The following is a 19490-nucleotide window of genomic DNA, read 5'->3' on the forward strand; positions in this document are numbered from 1 at the left end:
TTGCTGTGAACAGAAAAGTCCTCAGAATTAATTTAAATTCAATTCTCAAAAGAAAAATGAACTAAGAGCAGCGATTTATTTCTGGTATGCATTTTAGGGGAAAAAATCAGTATTACATTATCTCTATTGTGTCTCATAGCAATGAGGGTGACAAAACTGCCCAGAGTTGTCAGTGTCAAATACACTGTGGGAGCTCAAATATTAATCAAAATGACATCTCCAATTTTTTCCCTTCCTAATCAGGCCTAAACATCATGGGACATCTGCTAAATCAATAAGCAAAACTAGATGCCCTCATCACTCCCAACCTGGCAGCACTGCACTTTTAGCCAGAAGACAAGGGGCCCCACTGCTGCATAAATACTCCTCTGCTTTGATTGTTTGCTTCTTCCATGAGATGAGCATGCCCACCTATGATCCCAAACTTTACCCTGGTACATATCTGGCTATGCCACCTGTCACTGAAAAGATACACCTCAGACAATTTCAAGGTAAGATAGGCATGGGGGTACGTGGCTCTAGAATATGCTTGTGCATTCTACCAAAGAGAATAAATAAATGAATAAATACATCTCATGAATAAAGTGAGAATAGGTTGTTGTAAAGTGTTTGTGAAAAACTAAAGTCTCATATCCCATCTTCCACACCTGGAGGAAGGTGGCACAGGGACTGACCTATACCCCACCCCCCAACCTTCTGCCAAGGTGGGCTTTTGGTACAGTTGAGAATTAATTACCTTTGGCTTTAATCCCCTTCCCCTGCCTTTTATTTCTAGGTCTCTTGCCCCCAAATCCTTATCCCGCTGACACCTCCTATTTCTCTCTCTAGGAGCTCTGGAGTTGCTCTAGTGCTGAAAGATCTGATAAATGCCTGAGTGTCAATTTATTCTCCTCCATGTATTTAGAGGAGGCAGAGGGCTGGAAAAATGGAGCAGAGAATAGGTCTGTTCACACATGGAACCAAGTTTGAACCTTTCAGCAAAGCTAAAAGGAAAACAAGAAGAAAAATTGGCTGGCGTAGAAAATACACAGACTTCTACACAAGGAAGTGAGATATGCACCTGTGAATTCCAGAAACCCTAAGGGAGACTTGGAAGAGAAAGCTAAGGGTCTATCTACAGTTGGGCAGCCACGTTCTAAGAGCCACTGCAACCGGCCAATGGTAAGATGAACTCATTTGTACTCAGTCTACTGAAGTCCAAGAAAACTTGGGTTGGTTCATTTATTCATGTGCCAGTCATGTCAGTGAACAAGCATATTCTATACCCTGATAGACCTCTTTTCAGCCTAATTGTTTTGGTCTTAGCTGGCATTTTTTCTCCTAACTTTATGAAACTATAAATGGAAAGTCTTCGAGATCCTGGATTTTCCCACCTTTACAGAAAAAGGATAAAATAGATATCAAGTACAGCAAACATAATGGAAATATCTTAGCCAGATGAAATACAGCTTGAGAAAGAAAAAGTAGTTCATTAAATTTTAAACAAAATTGGAATTGCTGAGGTTAAAGGCAACTCAAAACAAAGCCAATACCAGACACAGACTAAAAGGAACAACATAGACTTACTCAAAAGGAATGAGTGTGGTAAGGAGTTTACTTGTCAGCCATCTCCAGAGTGTCATGGGGCTCAAATGAGATTATCAAGGGGAGGATGCTTTGAAAAAGTGAAGAGGCACATCGCAAATGTGAAGGCAATGATACAATTATTGGTAATATTTTCACCAATTATAAGCTTAAGTTGAGTTATGGTTGTTTATAAACTATTACTGCAGATCACCAAGAGATAAACAGCCTCATAGCTTCATTTGGAATAAATATCCTATAAGTTAACTGGGCACTAAACATGTGCATATCATTTTATATGGCCATTTTAAAACAAGCTACTTTTTTATAGGAAACAATATACATAACCAACTATAGGAGATTCCTGAGTTTAAGTATGGTGTGTCCATAATGGCAAATATGTCAATTATTGTCCATTTGACAACCCACTCCATCCTTCCAATACCCTTCTGTGTCCTGTTCTGTGCCCCTGGCTGATGCCTAGAACTGAATATCCTTCTGACTTCCAGTTGGATTAAACTAATGAAGATGGTGACTGCAGAAGGAGAGAGAAGAGAATTTCTTCCAACTCTCTCTTTGTATCAGTACTGCATTTCTGGTGGGAGCTGTTTCTCTTCCATGATCCCAGGGAGTATCCACTCCTCTTTGGCTTCAGCTTAACTGGGTTCCAGTACCACTATTTTCTTGTCTTTCACTTCAGCCCTAGAGGTGGTAAGAGCTTCCTGATACTGCTACTGTCTGGGTGGTGGCCTCACTATCCACTCCTTGTCTGCTCCTTAATCCCTATCCACATCCCTATAAAGAGTCCTTCCCTTAAAGTCTCTGTACTTAACCCAGCTGGGTTGACTTCAATTTCTGGCCAGGACTGTGACTGAAATATAATATAGACATCTATTTATCGACATAGAAAGATGTCTGACAGAAAGTAGATCAAAATATAAATAGCAGCTATCTTTAGGCAGTGGGATAGGATTCTTTGGATTTTTTTTATGTTTCTCTGTATTTTTCAACTGTTCTACATTTGGTTATATATCTTGGGAGCATAAAAAGAAATAATACAATTAAAATACGACGTGGGAATAAATATGGTTTCAAGAAGTACTAGTGGTTTGGCTTCCCTTCTTTACTGCCCGCCCCATCAGGAACAGATAAATTAAAAGTTGCATAGCCTGAAAGGTGTCCTGGTGGGGCAATGGAACCATAAACACTTATGAGTGCCCAGATTTTTTTTATTCTTGCTAGACTCCATTTTCTAGGAAAAAATATGTTTGATTAGCAAGTATTTACAATTTCACAATTAAAGACAATGCAGTTGCGCTATATTTAAAGTAGATAACCAACAGGGATGTACTGTGTAGCACAGGGAACTCTGCTCAATATTCTGTAACAATCTAATTGGGAAAAGAATTTGAAAAAGAATAGATACATGTATATGTATAACTGAATCACTCTGTTGTACACCTGAAACTAACACAATGTTGTTAATCAACTATATGCCAAGATAAAATAAAAAGTTAAAATAAATAAATAAATACATACATGCTATCATAACCATTAAAAAATGCAGTTGCACACATTTATAAGTGTACGTGTTTTACAGATTCATATTTCACTAGCACAAATCAAGATTTTGCTGCATTTTTAAATAATATTAATAATAGTTAACTCTTACTAAAGACTTGGCATCTACAGGCTCTGTTTACAAGAATTGTAGGTATTTGTTAATTTAATCCTAATAGGAAGACAAGTATTATTACTCCTATTTCATAGGTGAGCAAATTGACAAGCAGTGAAGCCAAGTTATTTGTCCAAGATCATACAGTTTTTGCTTGCAGGTCCTGGAGGCAAGTCCAGGCATTAGAACCTATTTGATCCATTATACTCAATCATCACTCAGGTTGATAGATTACCTAAGAACTCTAAACTCTCTTAATCTTGTGAATATGTGCAAAGAACAACGGGGAGGGGGGCCTCATATTGGTTCACCACTTACTAGTGTGTAACCTAGCACACTTACAGATCAGAGCAACAAATTCCTCATCCATGCAATGGGGTATAAAACCGCTTCTACCTACCCTAGAAGTTGTGATAATCTAATGGGAAATAAGCATGAGGCCCATCAAAGCTGTAAAGCAAAGCACAAATGTAAGGTGGTATTATCTTGCATCCTCTGTGTACCATCGTCATTAATACATGAAAGTCAAATGTAAAGAAAATAGCAATTATTTTGGTGAAGTATGGCTCTAAACTATTATAAGCTATCCAGTCTGTTCACAACGCCCAGCATAAAGCCACCACTGATTAATCAATACAAATCATGCAATGGTTTCAGTAAAATGTACTCTCCAGGGCACTCCCTTGACTTACATTCATTCATTACCTCGCTTTATTTGATTTGTTCCCAGCCTTGGCCTGAAATGTGTTACTCTCAATCTTAAGTTATACAGTAAAACTTTTTGAAAAACTTAAAAGTTCAAACTATACATTCTCTATGCTCTGACATCAAAAGTTCAATGGAACCACTCAGTTTTCAGTTTCTCTGACTCAACATTTTGGAGTTTTGTAATTAATTATATTCCATTATTACTGATCAACAATTAGCTCAAAATGTTGCTGAGATGGTGAGTATGCTGAAGAAAGCAGAATTCAATGACTGAGACTAGTAGTAGGACACTAAATTTCTCTCTTGTTAATAATTAAAGTAGATAACTTATGTTTTTATTTATAGCTTCCAGAAATATCCGGCTCGTTCCTGCGCACTGCTCTGTCAGGTAATCATCAGTGGGTTAGGATCTGACTTGGGCTGTTGTGTTTATTTTCCGTACACACCTTCAAACGAAGCCATTAAATGCAGCCCAACCAAAGGTAAAAGCAAGTGAGGGCATCACCGTGTCTTTTCTGGAACTCTCCACCCAGCCAAATGCTTTGATGCATAAAGATATAAAGGATGAAAAGGGGTAAAATTTCAATTTACCTGTCTCAATTTCCCAGATGTATACAGAGTCATCTGCACATCCAACAATTAGAAAGTTCTCGACGGGATGCCATTTTATCATCTTCACAGGGAAAAGGTGCTTTCGGGCGCTCAGGAGGCACCTCCTCCCCTCAAGGTGAAGGAGAGCCACAGAATGGTCACTGCACACACAGCAAATTACCTGATGACTTCGTAGCTATGAAAAAAAAAATGGCATTCTTTGTAAGCTAATAGTCAAATGCTTTCTTTAAAATTAAATCAGATTTTCCCCCCTAGTAACATAAGTTTTTGTTAAAATCCCATTTACAAAATGACAGTTCTGCTTTCTCTAGCACCTCTCCATATAACACTGCACAGGGGAGCTTTACAAACCAAGTAGATTTTAAATTCAAAGACCTATTAGGAAGGTCAAAAGACACAAGTAAAGAGGAGAATTCCAGGCCAGATCTACTTATAAGATAAATGAAGGACTTGATCATCACTCAGCAGATTCAGGCAGCGAGGCAGACATCGGAAATAATGCAGAATAAAATAAACCCCAGAACTAATTTGTTGCCACAAAAAGAAGCTATTTGTAGACACAAGCTTAGGCCCAAGGGTATCATGAGCTGATATCTTCCACTTAGAGCCTCAAAATGTGATTTGGTGCTGTTCCCAGAACTATACAGATTCTAATCCAAACAGGAAACTCAGTGTAGACACAATCTAAAAGAGGTAAGCATTAGATAGTTCCAACTGAATGTACAGCTTCAAAGACACAGGGACCAAAAATAGTCTCACAGGACAAAGATTCTTAAGATACTTTCAAGAACGTCAGCATGTGGTTACCTTCAGCATAGTTTAGGACAAAGACTATTCTTGCTGGGTGCCACTGAGGCTCATCTAGGAGAGGTTGACAGGGCAGCTTTGTGCCTCACCACGAGGTCCAGGCACTGATCAGCCCATCAGTGGGTATGGCTGGGGTGTGGTGAGAAGGGGCAGTGGGTAGTTCATCTGCTATTTTTTTCTTTTCTAACCATCTTACTATGTCGATGCTCCTACTTTGACTAAGGCACCCGGCCAGACTTTCATCTGCTATGTTAAAAGCATCAGCTAGGCTTCCTGAAGAATCTCCCAGTGCCCATCACTGACCTCTCTCTGTGGGGCATTGGAGAACTTGTTATTTTTCCTAACACTTGTAAAGGAGACTACAGATATTCTGAGGGGGGGAGGGGGGGATCACAAAATGGCAGGTGTGATATATGGGGAGCCTGGACTTGTAGAATGGGGCACAGATGACATTGCCCCCCAACTATTACCTCTTGGAGAACCTTCCTGACCCCCAGTCTCTAGAATAGACAGCCCAGTGTACTTCAGGAAACTCACACACACCTACAACACAAGAGAACACACATAACACGTGAACACAGATCCTATGGCCAGGAGTAGACGTATACTAGAGACCCACACTAGGCCAATCAGATTCTCTTTTCTAGGCGTTTGAAATTGTAAAGCTAAAAGAAATCATAGGAAGAGGCAAGAGAATGGAGCAATCACAGAAAAGCAGACCATTTTGGAGCAGTGGATTCAAAGAGTAACCTTGGTTTCTGAATTTAAGTTCCACTGTAGGTCCTTGCTCTAGTGCTTTGTCTTGGATGCCTAGGGATTGCCCCTTGTGCCCTTTCAATAAACTCCCTTTTTATTTGACTTTGAATGTGTCCTGATCCTTGGAGTTAAATCATCTATGACTGAGGCAGAAGTAAAAGGGGTCAGGAGTGGAACTGACTTGGACTACGGTCCTGGGGCTGAGAGAAAAAAATTTTTTTTTGAAAAAGGGAGAACTTCAGGAATAAAAGATATATCAAAGTATCCCAAATCACCACATAGGTTTTTTTTTTTGGGGGGGGGAGGGGTCACTTAACTTTGTTTTACTGTTTTGGTTAATCATTTCTGTTCCTGAAATACTGCTTTCATTTTTTCTTACTACAAAAATACAGTGCAAGTTTTCTCTGATTTTACTTTGGAACTGATTTTTCATAACATTACTATGGAGAAATAATGTTTACAAGTCAATCAACTAGCTTATAAACTCAGAAAACTCAAAACTTGGCTGTCCATATTTTATCAAAGATATCAGCTTTATGAAAGCTGAATTTAAGCTGACATTGCATGAGAAAATTATACCTGAAAGTATTTCCTTTGCTCAGCACAAGGTGGATGCTCGTAAATTTGTTAAAGCTCGTCATTTGTTAAATAAATGAAAGAGTAAACAAAAATCTATTTAAGAAAAAGAAAGTGTAACTATCATTATTATTATTAAATTGTTGAAGGCAAAAGTTAATTTTAATTTACCATTCCTACATATTTATTTTTCCATTGAGTGTCCATTACTTTTATTTAAAAAGAAAATTCCATTAAAAATTAAGATGTAGAACTAGGAAAAAAAAAAGAACAAACGTATAAGTACTTAAAGAGAATTAACTGACTTTTGTAAAGCCAAGAATTGATGAGACCTTTGCTTTAGAACCAAATTATCTGTATAAGCTGTAAAAATAATAAAATGCATAAAATATAAGAAAGGAATTCATAAAAATCATCCAGTTATATTATGGTTTTTTCTTTTCTGTGGAAATATGGGTTATTTTTCCTTACATTTTTTAAACATTCTGAAATGTTATATGTATAACTTAAATTTATGTGTTATGTTTCACTCTTTATCTTAACTTACTTTGAAATTCTCTGGTGACATCAAAAGACTCATTACTAAACCAGCTTGCAAAAAGAATTTATGCAAAATTTCTTCAGTAAAGATATCCCACAAGATGACGCATGAGTCCTGGTCCCCAGACACCAGCCAACTTTGGTCTAATTTTGAAGAGAGACCATGTGGATAAAGCAAGGAAGTAACACTGTGGTGATGGCCTTTGAGAACTTTCTGAGGAAGGGAACCTGTAAAACAACCAAACACCAAATAATAAAAAAGAGTTATTTTTGTTCAAGAAATAGTCCAGAGATTTTCTTTTATAAATTTTTAATGTAAGGAAACTACATATAATTAAAGGTAGGCAGTTGACTAAGAAAATTAATGAACAACCCTTGGATTCTCTCAAAAGGCAAGTGCCTATTATAAGCCAGGTCGTGCTTTTGATGGAGCACTAAATCTGGTTGTTCAAAGTCTATTAATTCTTTAAGGATGTTAGCAAGTTACCAATTCCAGTGCCATGAAATAGCAAACTCTGTTCTAAAAGAGTGAACAATTTATACATTTTGTCTCTATAAAAATAATCTCAGAACACTACTGCTGTCCTTTAAAACAGCATGACCAAGTCTAGTATAAAAGAAAAGCAAAGTTTCACGGAATATTTTTGCTTTAAAAGATATTACAGATTACGTAGTTCCACCATTTTGTTTTACAGATAAAAGTATCTGAGGCTCAGAGAGGTTAAGTGGCTTGAATCCAAGTGTGAAGAAACACAGCATAATATTTAAGAGCACAGCTTTGCTGTTAAACAAATCTGGCTTTGTTTTTCTCGGTCTATCACTTACTAGATGTGTCACTGTGGACAACTTGCCTTTTCCCTCTAAGCCACAGGTACTGCATCTGAAAAAGTGGGATAATAACAGCACTTACTTCACACAAGACTACTGTGTGGAATAAATAAAATAATGTCCATAATTTCTTAGCACTGGCACTTGGTAGGAACCTAGGTGTTTCATACCATAGCTGTATTAGAACACAGGCTTACTGACACCCAGTTTCCACACTGTTTCTTCCTTCATTATTAGCTAAACCTAAAAAAACTGGAGAGGACCACAGACCACAAACTCTCTTTATTCACACTGAAAATGAGTCCCAAAGAATCATTATTACTTCTATTCCGTCAGGTACCTTCTCACTTTATATCCACTAGCAAACCAAGATGAATATTAATTCAGATGCTAAAGATCAAATGTAGGTTTCTGCTTGTTTTCAGGATAAGATAAATCAGCCTAGATAAAATATGCTAAGGTCTTAAGCTTTTTTGCTAACTTTTAACAGCAGCCATTGAGATGTAAAGTGATGTATTACCTCTCCTTGCTTTATTGCTACTCACTCCTCTATTTCAGTCAATCACTGAATCACTGAAAAGTTAGAACATTTAGTAAGTAGCCAAAGTAAGCTGAGAACAGCAATAGGCAATGTAACAAGTTTCGGTTTTTTTTTTTTTTTTAATTGATATTTGGTCTGTCAGGACCTTGTAGTCTAGTAGGGTCCATACAATGAAAAGTGGTATACAAATTTACCTACACAGCCCCAAATCTCAATCACCTCCTATATTTCTTTCCTTTACATAAGACAACTTATTGCATAATGGTCTTTATTTAAGAGATTTTCACTGTTGCAGTGCACAAAGATATATAAGAACACATTTACATTTCATTACCAAAAAAATTAAAAATTAAAACAGGAAGATACCACTTTCTCCTGATTGGCAAATATTAAAAAATTGAATAGCACAGTAAGTTGGCTAAGGCTTGGGGGAAAAGGCATTCTCATACATCTGTGTTAGTGGACACACATGTATATTGATGTACTTTGGAGAACATTTTAAGATATATTTTCAAAATTAAAAATACACATAAAGGTTGATCTAGTAATTCTACTCCTGGAAATTAATACTATACATATACCTACATATATGTGCAAAGATAGTTAATTCTGCATTGTCTATAGTAGCCAAAGACAAGAAAAAACTTGAACACCCATCATAGGAGATTTTTTAAATTAGAATTCAATCATTATTAATCATTTAAAATTAAGTCATAAAGAATGTGCTCAAAATATTTTATTAAGGACATTTTAGTAAAGTGTGTAGAATGTGGTTCTATTTTTATAATATAATTAAAAGAATGTATACTGCTCTTTTGTTATATGCTTATATATGCATAGGAAATTTCAAAAAGTGTATAAAGAAACTTATTAGCACTTGCCTTTGGTGATCTTCCTGGAAGATCAAAGAAGGAGAGAAATGTATTTCTCATTGTATAACCTTCTGTTTGACTTTTAAAAAAAAACCTATATGTGCGTTTTACTTTAACATTAAAACATGCACAAATTTATTAGCAAATGCCTGTAATTTTCTTAAGCTTCAGCAATCTTCTTAGTATAGCTTATTAAAGTTTAAGCTTAGGTAAATTAAATAAATAGGGTCAAATAAAATTCAATGACCTTTTAGTAAAGAACCGCCTTCTAGAAGTCCTGCTTTGGCAGCATTCAAAGCCTGTGTAATGAAAATTGTCCCATCTTCACAGCCACATATTAGTTTATCAAGACTTGGAACATACTCTGATGAAGTGACAACCGCAATTCCATTCTCATCTCTAAACCCAGAGAAGTAGTCAATAATACTTTGTGACATGGTATGATGCTTATCAAAATTATCTTGAAGGGTCCAGGTGGTAGTTATTGGTATCTCTAAAAGGAAAACACATAAGGGAAAATTTGGTTTATAAATTCATCGTAGATATAGAAAATATTATCAAGGCACAATACTTTGGGGAACATGGAGACTCTTTTGCCATCCTAACAGTATGTTATAGGCAGAAAAGTTCTGCCATCCATTGCTTTCACTCCAAATGGTATTTTATTGATTCTTTCTCCCTCAAGGAGCCTCGGAAGAATAGATGTGTATTAGTGCATTCATTTTAGACTTAAATCAACTGAAAAGAATGGAGAAACTCTTTTGAATAGAGAAATTGGTTGAAAAGGGGTACAGGATATGGACATGACGAATTCAAAAATATGAATATGGTCTATCAGTCTATCCTATATTCATATTGTCAACATTCATTTCAAGTCAATAAAACATCATTCATGTTAAGTTGATGTTAATTTGAATTACACTTGTTGCATTGTTGTATAAGATCTATAAGCATCATGTTTATACTACTTTTATGTTAGCATCTAATGCATATGGTACATGAGAACTTTTTCTTGTTTGTTGACTCATATTACTCAACTTAGAAAAAAAAACACTGAGTTAATTATAAAATAGTTCTCAGAAGACATGTGATTAGAAATAGAAATTGTCTTACCTTTAGGAGAACCATCAAACTTGGATACAGGAACATCAGGGATGTGCCACAAAGTAATTCTTCCTGAGACTTCTCCAGAGAAAAGTACCTTATAAAAAGGCTCTTTCCTTTCATTCATGTAGCCCATAACAAAGGGAAGGCTCTGGTCCAAATAAAAAAGTTAGCATTTATGTAGAAAAAATATCTTCAAAAAAATCTATATAATGGCAGCCACTGTTGTTAAATGAAGGAACAAGACTTCATAGATGAACTAAATTATTTCCATTTATTTCCCACTGTTTAAAAAATTTCAAGTAAATTAAGTGAAATAGTCTTCTTACTCAAAACAAAAAAGTTTTTATGAAATAAGAAGCAAAGTCATCAGCTAGATTTCAGAGAGTTAATAAGAATAATTAACATTTATTGAACATGTTCAGTGTATGTATTATGTATACTGTTAGGGTCTTTGCATGTATTCAGTTAAGTAGTCCTCACAATAATCCTGTGAAGTTGGTACTATCATTGTCTTCATTTTACAGATGAATAATCTGAGAGGGAAGAGGTTAATTTATTTAAGGTGATATAGATGGCAGTGGGCTTTTGAGTCCAGTAATTCTGACTCAAGAGCCCACGTCCTGATGACAGTGCTGTACTGTCCACTGAGGAGGTCTGATTTCTTTATGATCCCTTCAGTTCCAGTTGTCAGTTAAAATAGCAACAACTAATATTTGTGTGGTAATTTTGTGGTATTATTATGCTTTCTACTTTCTTTTGACCATTTTTCAGATTTAACATACTTGATTTTAAACTTCCCAAATGGCCACAAAGAAAAATGAATTCATAACTTACATAGATAGATAGATAGATAGGTAGATAGATAGATACTAGTAAAAATAAATGTATACGTTATAATTAACATAAATATATTTATATATATAAATATATAGTTTTGTTGTGGCAGAGTATGAATATTGGGTACCAGAGCTCTTAAAGATACACTTTCACTAGTGAATGGGTTCAGAATCTCCCTAGTACCTCAGTGCAGTGTAGAGGTTCTTTGGGCAGACCTGTATATAGAGATTACACACAAGGGATCAAAATGATTAAGTGATTAGAAAAACAAAAACTAAACCCTCTTTTGATGTACAAATAAAAGGCACCCTGAAAAGAAAGCCAACTGCTGGTGCTAGAATTAAAGAAGCCTAAGAAAGTGATAGTTTCTAGTCAGAAAACACATGTTTGAAGGTCCAGACTTAGTTATTTTAGTGGAAAAATTCTATAATGTATCTCTAGAGAATATTAAGGGCCCAAATATTGCTACATTTAATCCTTACAACAAAGCTACATAGTAAATAAACATTATTATTATTTCTGTTATAGAGATAAGGAAACTAAGACGAGAGGAGAATAAGAAACTAATTCAAGACCAAGATATGTAATCCTCTATAGTCCCAAGAAATGAGAGCATTGAAGAAAAACAGTTCCAGTGAAGTGAGTTCTCTGAATAATATATTTTTTTTAAAGATTCAGAAGGCACTTTGGGGTCTTATACTTCTCAAGGCCACCATTTTTGTAGGTGTTAGAAATGGTACAATAAAACTTGGTTAGATTGGCTTCTCAAACTCTCTCAACCTTTGGGAACCTTAAAATTGAGTAGTCCAGCTGTCTCATGATTTTGATATGAGGATGACGCTCCAGAGAGGCTGGGTGGTTACTGAAGTTGGTCACAGCACATCTCCTCCCTCCCAGCAAAATGTGCTGCCCCTACAGCCCATGCTCTCCATACGCTGTTACTCCCTCTATGCTCACTTCTGTACTACCATTCCTCACTTGCTCACACCCACTCCTTGACACCTCAATCCTCCTCCTTTCCAGTAGTTTCCTCTCTAGTTCACATGAAAACTCCCTCAAAGCGCCTTATCATGTGATTCTGATTTTTCGTCACAGTACCCAGTACCCATCACAAGAAGTACCCATACTCCAAGAGGTATTAAAATAGTCATTAACAGTGAATTATGTTTCATTAGGTCCCATTTGTTTACTTTTTTTAAATTTCCATTTCTCTAGGGGATGGGTCAAAAAGGATCTTGCCATGATTTATTTAAAAGAGTGTTCTGCCTATGTTTTCCTCTAAGAGTTTTATAGTGTCTGGTCTTACATTTAAGTCTTTAATCCGTTTTAGGTTTATTTTTGTGTATGGTGTTAGGGAGTGTTCTAATTTCATTCTGTTACATGTAGCTGTCCAGTTTTCCCAGCACCACTTATTGAAGAGACTGTCTTTTCTCCATTGTATATTCTTGCCTCCTTTATCAAAGATAAGGTGACCATATGTGCATGGGTTTATCTCTGGGCTTTCTATCCTGTTCCATTGATCTATATTTCTGTTTTTGTGCCAGTACCATACTGTCTTGATTACTGTAGCTTTGTAGTACAGTCTGAAGTCAGGGAGCCTGATTCCTCCAGTTCTGTTTTTCTTTCTCAAGACCTAATGAAACTTAAAAACTTTTGCACAGCAAAGGAAGCCATAAGCAAGAGGAAAAGACAAACCTCAGAATGGGAGAAAATATTTGCAAATGAAGAAACTGACAAAGGATTAATCTCCAAAATATATAAGCAGCTCATGCAGCTCAATATCAAAAAAACAAACAACCCAATCCAAAAGTGGGCAGAAGACCTAAATAGACATTTCTCCAAAGAAGATATACAGATGGCCAACAAACACGTGAAAGGATACTCAACATCACTAATCATTAAAGAAATGCAAATCAAAACTACAATGAGGTATCACCTCACACCGGTCAGAACGGTCATCATCAAAAAATCTACAAACAATAAATGCTGGAGGAGGTGTGGAGAAAAGGGAACCCTCTTGCACTGTTGGTGGGAATGTAAATTGGTACAGCCACTATGGAGAACAGTATGGAGGTTCCTTAAAAAACTAAAAATAGAACTACCGTATGACCCAGCAATCCCACTACTGGGCAAATACCCTGAGAAAACCGTAATTTAAAAAGACACGTGCACCCCAATGTTCATAGCACTATTTACAATAGCCAGGATATAGAAGCAACCTAAGTGTCCATCGACAGATGAATGGATAAAGAAGATGTGGCACATATATACAATGGAATATTACTCAGCCATAAAAAGAAACGAAATTGAGTTGTTTATAGTGAGGTGGATGGACCTAGAGTCCGTCATACAGAGTGAAGTAAGTCAGAAAGAGAAAAACAAATACTGTATGCTAACACATATATATGAAATCTAAAAAAAAAAAAAAAAGGTGATGAACCTAGGGGCAGGACAGGAATAAAGATGCAGACGTAGAGAATGGACTTGAGGACACGGGGAGGGGGAAGGATAAGCTGGGACGAAGTGAGAGAGTAGCATTGACATATATACACTACCAAGTGTAAAATAGATAGCTAGTGGGAAGCAGCTGCATAGCGCAGGGAGATCAGCTCTGTGCTTTGTGACCCCCTAGAGGGGTGGGATAGGGAGGGTGGGAGGGAGATGCAAGAGGGAGGGGATATGGGGATATATGTATATGTATAGCTGAGTCACTTTGTGATACAGCAGAAACTAACACACCATTGTAAGGCAACTGTACTCCAGTAAAGATGTTAAAAAAAAAAGACTCTTAAAAAAGAAAGCAAAAAAAAACAAAACAAAACAATTATCTTGTGGTAAATGCCTGGATTCAAATCCTGGTTTTAGCACATACTAACTCTATTAAAAGAGCCAATTACTTGATTTAGGCAATTTACTTAACCTCTCTATATCTCATTTTCTCTAACTGTGAAAGAAGGCTAATAAATAAAAGCACCTACTATATGGGATTACTGTCAGGATTAATGAGTTGATAAAGGTAAGGTGCTTAGTATGGTTCCAGGCATTTGGGACATACTCAATAAGCAGTAACCATTCTTATTATCCATTCTCAAAACAAATGAGAAACTCACTCGAAAGTCCATTCCCAGACTCTGGGGCCAAACTGCCTAGGTTCAAATCCTGGGAATTAACCTTCCTGAACATCAGTTTCAAAATGGGGTCGTGGTGGAAACTCGTGTAAATAAGGCAGTGCGTATGTTTAACGATAATAAGGACTGAAAAAATAAGTTACCCATCATCATCGTCATTGTCATTACTCTTAGTTCACGCATCCAAATTCCTTATCTGCAATCCTCAGGCTGTTTCTATCCCATCTACTCCCACCTCAACACTGCTATCTTACTCCACAGCTAAGACCCTGGGAAGCCCAGTTCCTCGCCTGAGCAGCCAGGACCCCTACTACAAGTTTCAGCGATCATAGCTATGATTTCAAGCTAGGGAGACTTTCCTAAAGCTGTTGGAATGAAGGAGGAGTCCCCATTTTTCCTACTACAACTCCATCAGCAGGTAAGTTCCTGGCATCACATGAGAACATGTTACTGTCACACACTGGGATTTAATTCTATGGCATCACTCCAAAAAACATGTTTACAGAGCATAATTCTCTAAGTTCATTGTATCTATCAAACGCACCTCCCGACACCATGAAAATGCCTTCATTACCTTGTAACTGCATGAAACAGTAAGAAGTCTTATATTTAGTGAATATTGGTGATGTTTTGAATAGGGAGAACAAGGTCTGAATTTAGTTTCTTGGCCGGATAAAGGGCAAGCAAAGGTCTACGGATGAGTAGACCAGCTTCTTTTTGTTTCAGATTATTCTATTCATTTTCACTGGCTTCCAAGTACTTCCCACTTTTAAGATACAGAAACAACTGTGGTTGTCTAAACAAGAATTATACATCGACAGAAGACTCACAAATCTATGCCTTCACCTTTTTTTTTGCGGTACGCGGCCCTCTCACTATTGTTGCCTCTCCCGTTGCGGAGCACAGGCTCCGGACGCGCAGGCTCAGCGGCCGTGGCTCTCGGGCCCAGCCGCTCCGCGGCATGTGGGATCTTCCCAGACCGGGGCACGAACCCGTGTCCCCTGCATCGGCAGGTGGACTCTCAACCACTGCACCACCAGGGAAGCCCTGCCTTCACCTTTTGAGACACAAAGCAAGGTGGCTTCCCATAAGATTAGTATTTTTTTAAGTTAATTTGTAATCGCTGTTCTTTTTCCTCATAGTTATGTATAGCATTGATATTTGCAGTAGACTAGAAGCTCCTAAAGGACATTTCTTATATCTAGCTTTTAGGGCAAACTGTGCTTTATAAAAATGCATTCGGGAGCTAAAAAGGAAAAAAAGGGCAAGTCCTTTAAAAAATAACTTTAAATGCCTTTCTGAGTAAACCACAATAAAGCTTTTGTGATCAACAGCAAAACAAGGCTCTATTGCAACCCACGAATGACTTTAGAAATAGTGTTCCACACCATAACTCTAAAGTTTGCCTATGCCCTAGTGGCACTTGGAGTTCTAATTTTTGGCTGACAGTCTTAATCAAGTTTTTGCAACAAAACCTCACAGATATGTTAAAGAGGTGATACTGAACCATAGGATTTGCAGCAGCTATGCTGCCTAATTAAGCAAACCATCACTGTAAAACGTAACATGCTTCGTTGTTTGACACATCAATAATTCAAAACTCCTCCATTCTCCATGAAATACCTTTTGGATAATTAACTGATGACTAAGTCCAATAGGTTAAAAAAAAAAACACTTTCATTGACACTAAAGTAAACTAACTGCTTAAATTTTCAGGCTTCATAGAGTGTCAAAGATATAATTCAGTCAAGTGAAAACCCACAATTACATCCTCAACTCTCTGACAGGAATCATAGTTATATTTGTTGTAACAAGAAAATTTATTCGGAAGAATAGCTAAATGCATGTGAAAATGATCTCAATATCCAGCTTCCTTAAGAATAAAAAAAAGCAGGATATAAGCCGTTTGATAAACTTTAAAAAATGAAGTAGATACATCAAAATGTTAATAACTTTGTATCAAACTATCTGTTAGAAAGGTCAGTGGAAAAAATGTGTATGCATATATATATGGTGGGGGAGAGAGAGAGAGAAAGAGAATGAGAGAGGGAGAGGAAATAAATACGGCGAATGGTGACAATTGGTGAATCTAGGTAAAGGGTATATGACTGGTCATTGTACTATTCTTACAACCTTTCAAATATTTGAATATTTTCCAATTAAAATAAGTAAATATAAAAAATAAAAATATTCATAGTGAATATGTATGGTGGTAAAATTAGAAATTTTAATTCTTCCTTTTTTATCATTTATAATTATTCCATAATAAATATGTATTGTTTAGTTAAGCAGACTTAAAAAATAGCTTTTCTAAAGGCAAAGTTTTCTTCAGTAGCCATTAACAATTAGATTTAATTTTCTCGTTAACAACTTGATGTGATTCTTCAATTCAATTTTTTCAAGCCAGACTCTGTTACAGACAAAGCAACACTTATGTGAGAAGTGGAGTGAAACAGCTTTGAGGCAGTCATTCTTTTCTTGCATTACCTTATTTTCCTGCACAGAAGTAGAGCACAGTAAATGAGGATAAATGGTCTCTTTAAGCACTCTTCCATCAGCAGGGTATATGCTTTTTGAAAGCCCACTGCATAGTGAAAAATAAAAAGCAAAGTTTAGAACTTTGGGGTTCTTTATTCGTTTTTCTCCCCTCCCACTTTCAAAAGCCGGATGGTACCATTCAAGTTTCTAAACTCTAGTTAGAAATTGTTGGGTTAATAATTACAAGTGACTTTTTGAAAACCCAGCACCAGCTGTACAAGTTATACATGGTTAATCTCATTCCTTCATCCCCTGCTGTTTTATACAAAGGCTGAAGCCTACCAAGCCCAGAGTAAATCTTCTAGTGCCAAAGTTGTTTTGTTCTGGTTTTTGATCATGGGCAGCATGTGGGGATTTTTCCATAATAAACCTCCCAAAGTTCATTTTCTACCTGAATGTTTTGTATGCCGCTCCCATCTGAGCCCACCTGTTCAGCAGCTGATAGATATAACTGTGACCATCTTCTGTCCAAATGATGATTCTGTGAGCAGCAAGCACCTCTCCACCAGCAAAGAACTGCCCACTCCCACTAACTTCAGTCCAAAGAAGAGAAAAATCACAATAATCGTAAACCTAAAATACAGAATGAATGATGCCCATTAACAGAAGCTTCCAATCTAATCTACCGAGGAGAAAGATAAATTATGCTTATCAAGACTATTTAGATAACAGTGTTAATGCAACAACATATTAATTATTAATATTAAGTATCATAACAGGCCACACTATACTCATGGACCAAGATAATATTTCACTAGTACTTATTTTTTCACATTTATCCTAGGTAGGTTTCAGTGGACAAACCATCCGACAGTATCATTCCAGAATGTGCCCATTACGCACAGAGACCAAAAATCCCAAATTTTCTATGCAATTTTATTATTTCCATATGTATAGTCAAACCTGAACATTTGAAAAATTTATTACACACAAAAGAAGTTGATACAGTAGAAATCCTAAAGTACATGCTGAACCATCTACTTTACATTTTAGTTCAAAAATATAAGCCTTTAAGTAAGACAGTATAGTTTTGTTAACTGAGCCAAGTATATGAAACATTAGAGAAAAAAAGGATGCTATCAAATGATAGTAACTTAGCTTTCCTTTCTTCTTGGAGATGTCAGTGAATATATTCACAAGAAAAGAATGTATATAGTCCCTAAAAACAAATGTAGTGACAAAGCAGAAAAAGAAAAAAAATATAAAAATAAGACCAATGTATGTAGGTGAAAAGTATTAGTTTTCTTTTTAACTATAAAGTGCAGGCATCAACTCTTTAAAATAATCTGAGACAAATGCTCACTATTATAATAGTTTGTTATTAATAAAATTAGGATATACTTTATATATACAATATCCTGGGAAGGAAAATTACCCAGTGTAGTGAGAGGAAAACTGATAAAATTCAGTCATAAAAGACAGGTAATTCCCTGCTGTGGTAATAATATTATAAAAAGTTTGTATCATATTTAAAACATATTCTTATAATTGTTGCACTGAACAAGATAAAAATCAAATTACATTTGTGTATCACTGGTACTTATTATGTTAGTTTATAATACCTTCCAACATTTAGAAAATACCACCAGTAGAAGTCTCTCTGTATACGTGCAAAATCGTATTGTCCGGCAGTTCAGGGAATTAAGAAATTTGGATTCCTTTTCATAAACATCTTGCTTTTCCTTCAAAAGGAATAAAAACGTCTTAGTACTAGTTCTAGTTAATTTATATAAAACTGTATTAGAAGACTGCTCCCCTCTAAACCTGAAGTAGATCATACTGTTATTATAAAAAAGCACCCAACTTTCCTTTTGAGTTTTCTGAACTAAGAAAGTTACTTTGCAAAAGAAACCATGAAAAGGAAACCCACTTGAATTCAAGAATTCATTATATACAATCATTCAACGAACATTCTGTCGGGAAATTTGCTGCAGGATACTGAGAATATAAAGATATGAATAAGTTACTGACTTTCAGATATGACAGAAAGATAAAACAAAAAAAAAGGAAAATAATATTTTAAAAAACCTTTGCAGTATCTTAATTGCTAAAATAGAAAAACAAACAAAATGTTTTGAAAAGACAAAAGCGTAGCCAGCACAGAACACCTACAATACTATGTTCTCAATAAGTTTCTGATAATGCTGGGTGTGTGTTTTTTGGGCTCAGTATGCCAACACAATTCCCAGGTTTTCCCAACCAAGAAATTCTGAAGGATAGTCCACAGTATGGGGCAGTTGAAACAGTTCTGTCAACCGCACAAATTCTATGACTGTTCTTTTGTCCATCACCTCGACTTGTAGCCTGATGCCAGGGAGCAGGTGAATATACTGGACTCCCAGTGTATGTTACCCCCATTGCCATAGCTCACAAAGAGCCAGAAGAAATGGGGTCTTCTGCTG

At 36.3% G+C, this 19490-nt stretch overlaps 1 protein-coding gene across 1 annotated transcript in view; it reads right to left on the reverse strand.

The window, feature by feature from the left end:
• The window catches only part of WDR72 (WD repeat domain 72), a gene marked incomplete at both ends in the record, with an annotated part of 189697 nt that overhangs the window by 155728 nt on the left and 14479 nt on the right, over positions 1–19490 (reverse strand). Inside the window, 7 exons of the mRNA XM_082852380.1 lie at positions 4538–4733; positions 7245–7465; positions 9726–9971; positions 10592–10733; positions 17038–17134; positions 17516–17661; positions 18651–18770. Coding sequence (XP_082708506.1) covers positions 4538–4733; positions 7245–7465; positions 9726–9971; positions 10592–10733; positions 17038–17134; positions 17516–17661; positions 18651–18770 — 1168 coding nt within the window. The remainder of the gene's footprint in view (positions 1–4537; positions 4734–7244; positions 7466–9725; positions 9972–10591; positions 10734–17037; positions 17135–17515; positions 17662–18650; positions 18771–19490) is intronic.

The sequence above is a fragment of the Leucopleurus acutus genome (assembly GCF_964270905.1).
Source record: "Leucopleurus acutus genome assembly, chromosome: 1".
Lineage (NCBI taxonomy): Eukaryota > Metazoa > Chordata > Mammalia > Artiodactyla > Delphinidae > Leucopleurus > Leucopleurus acutus.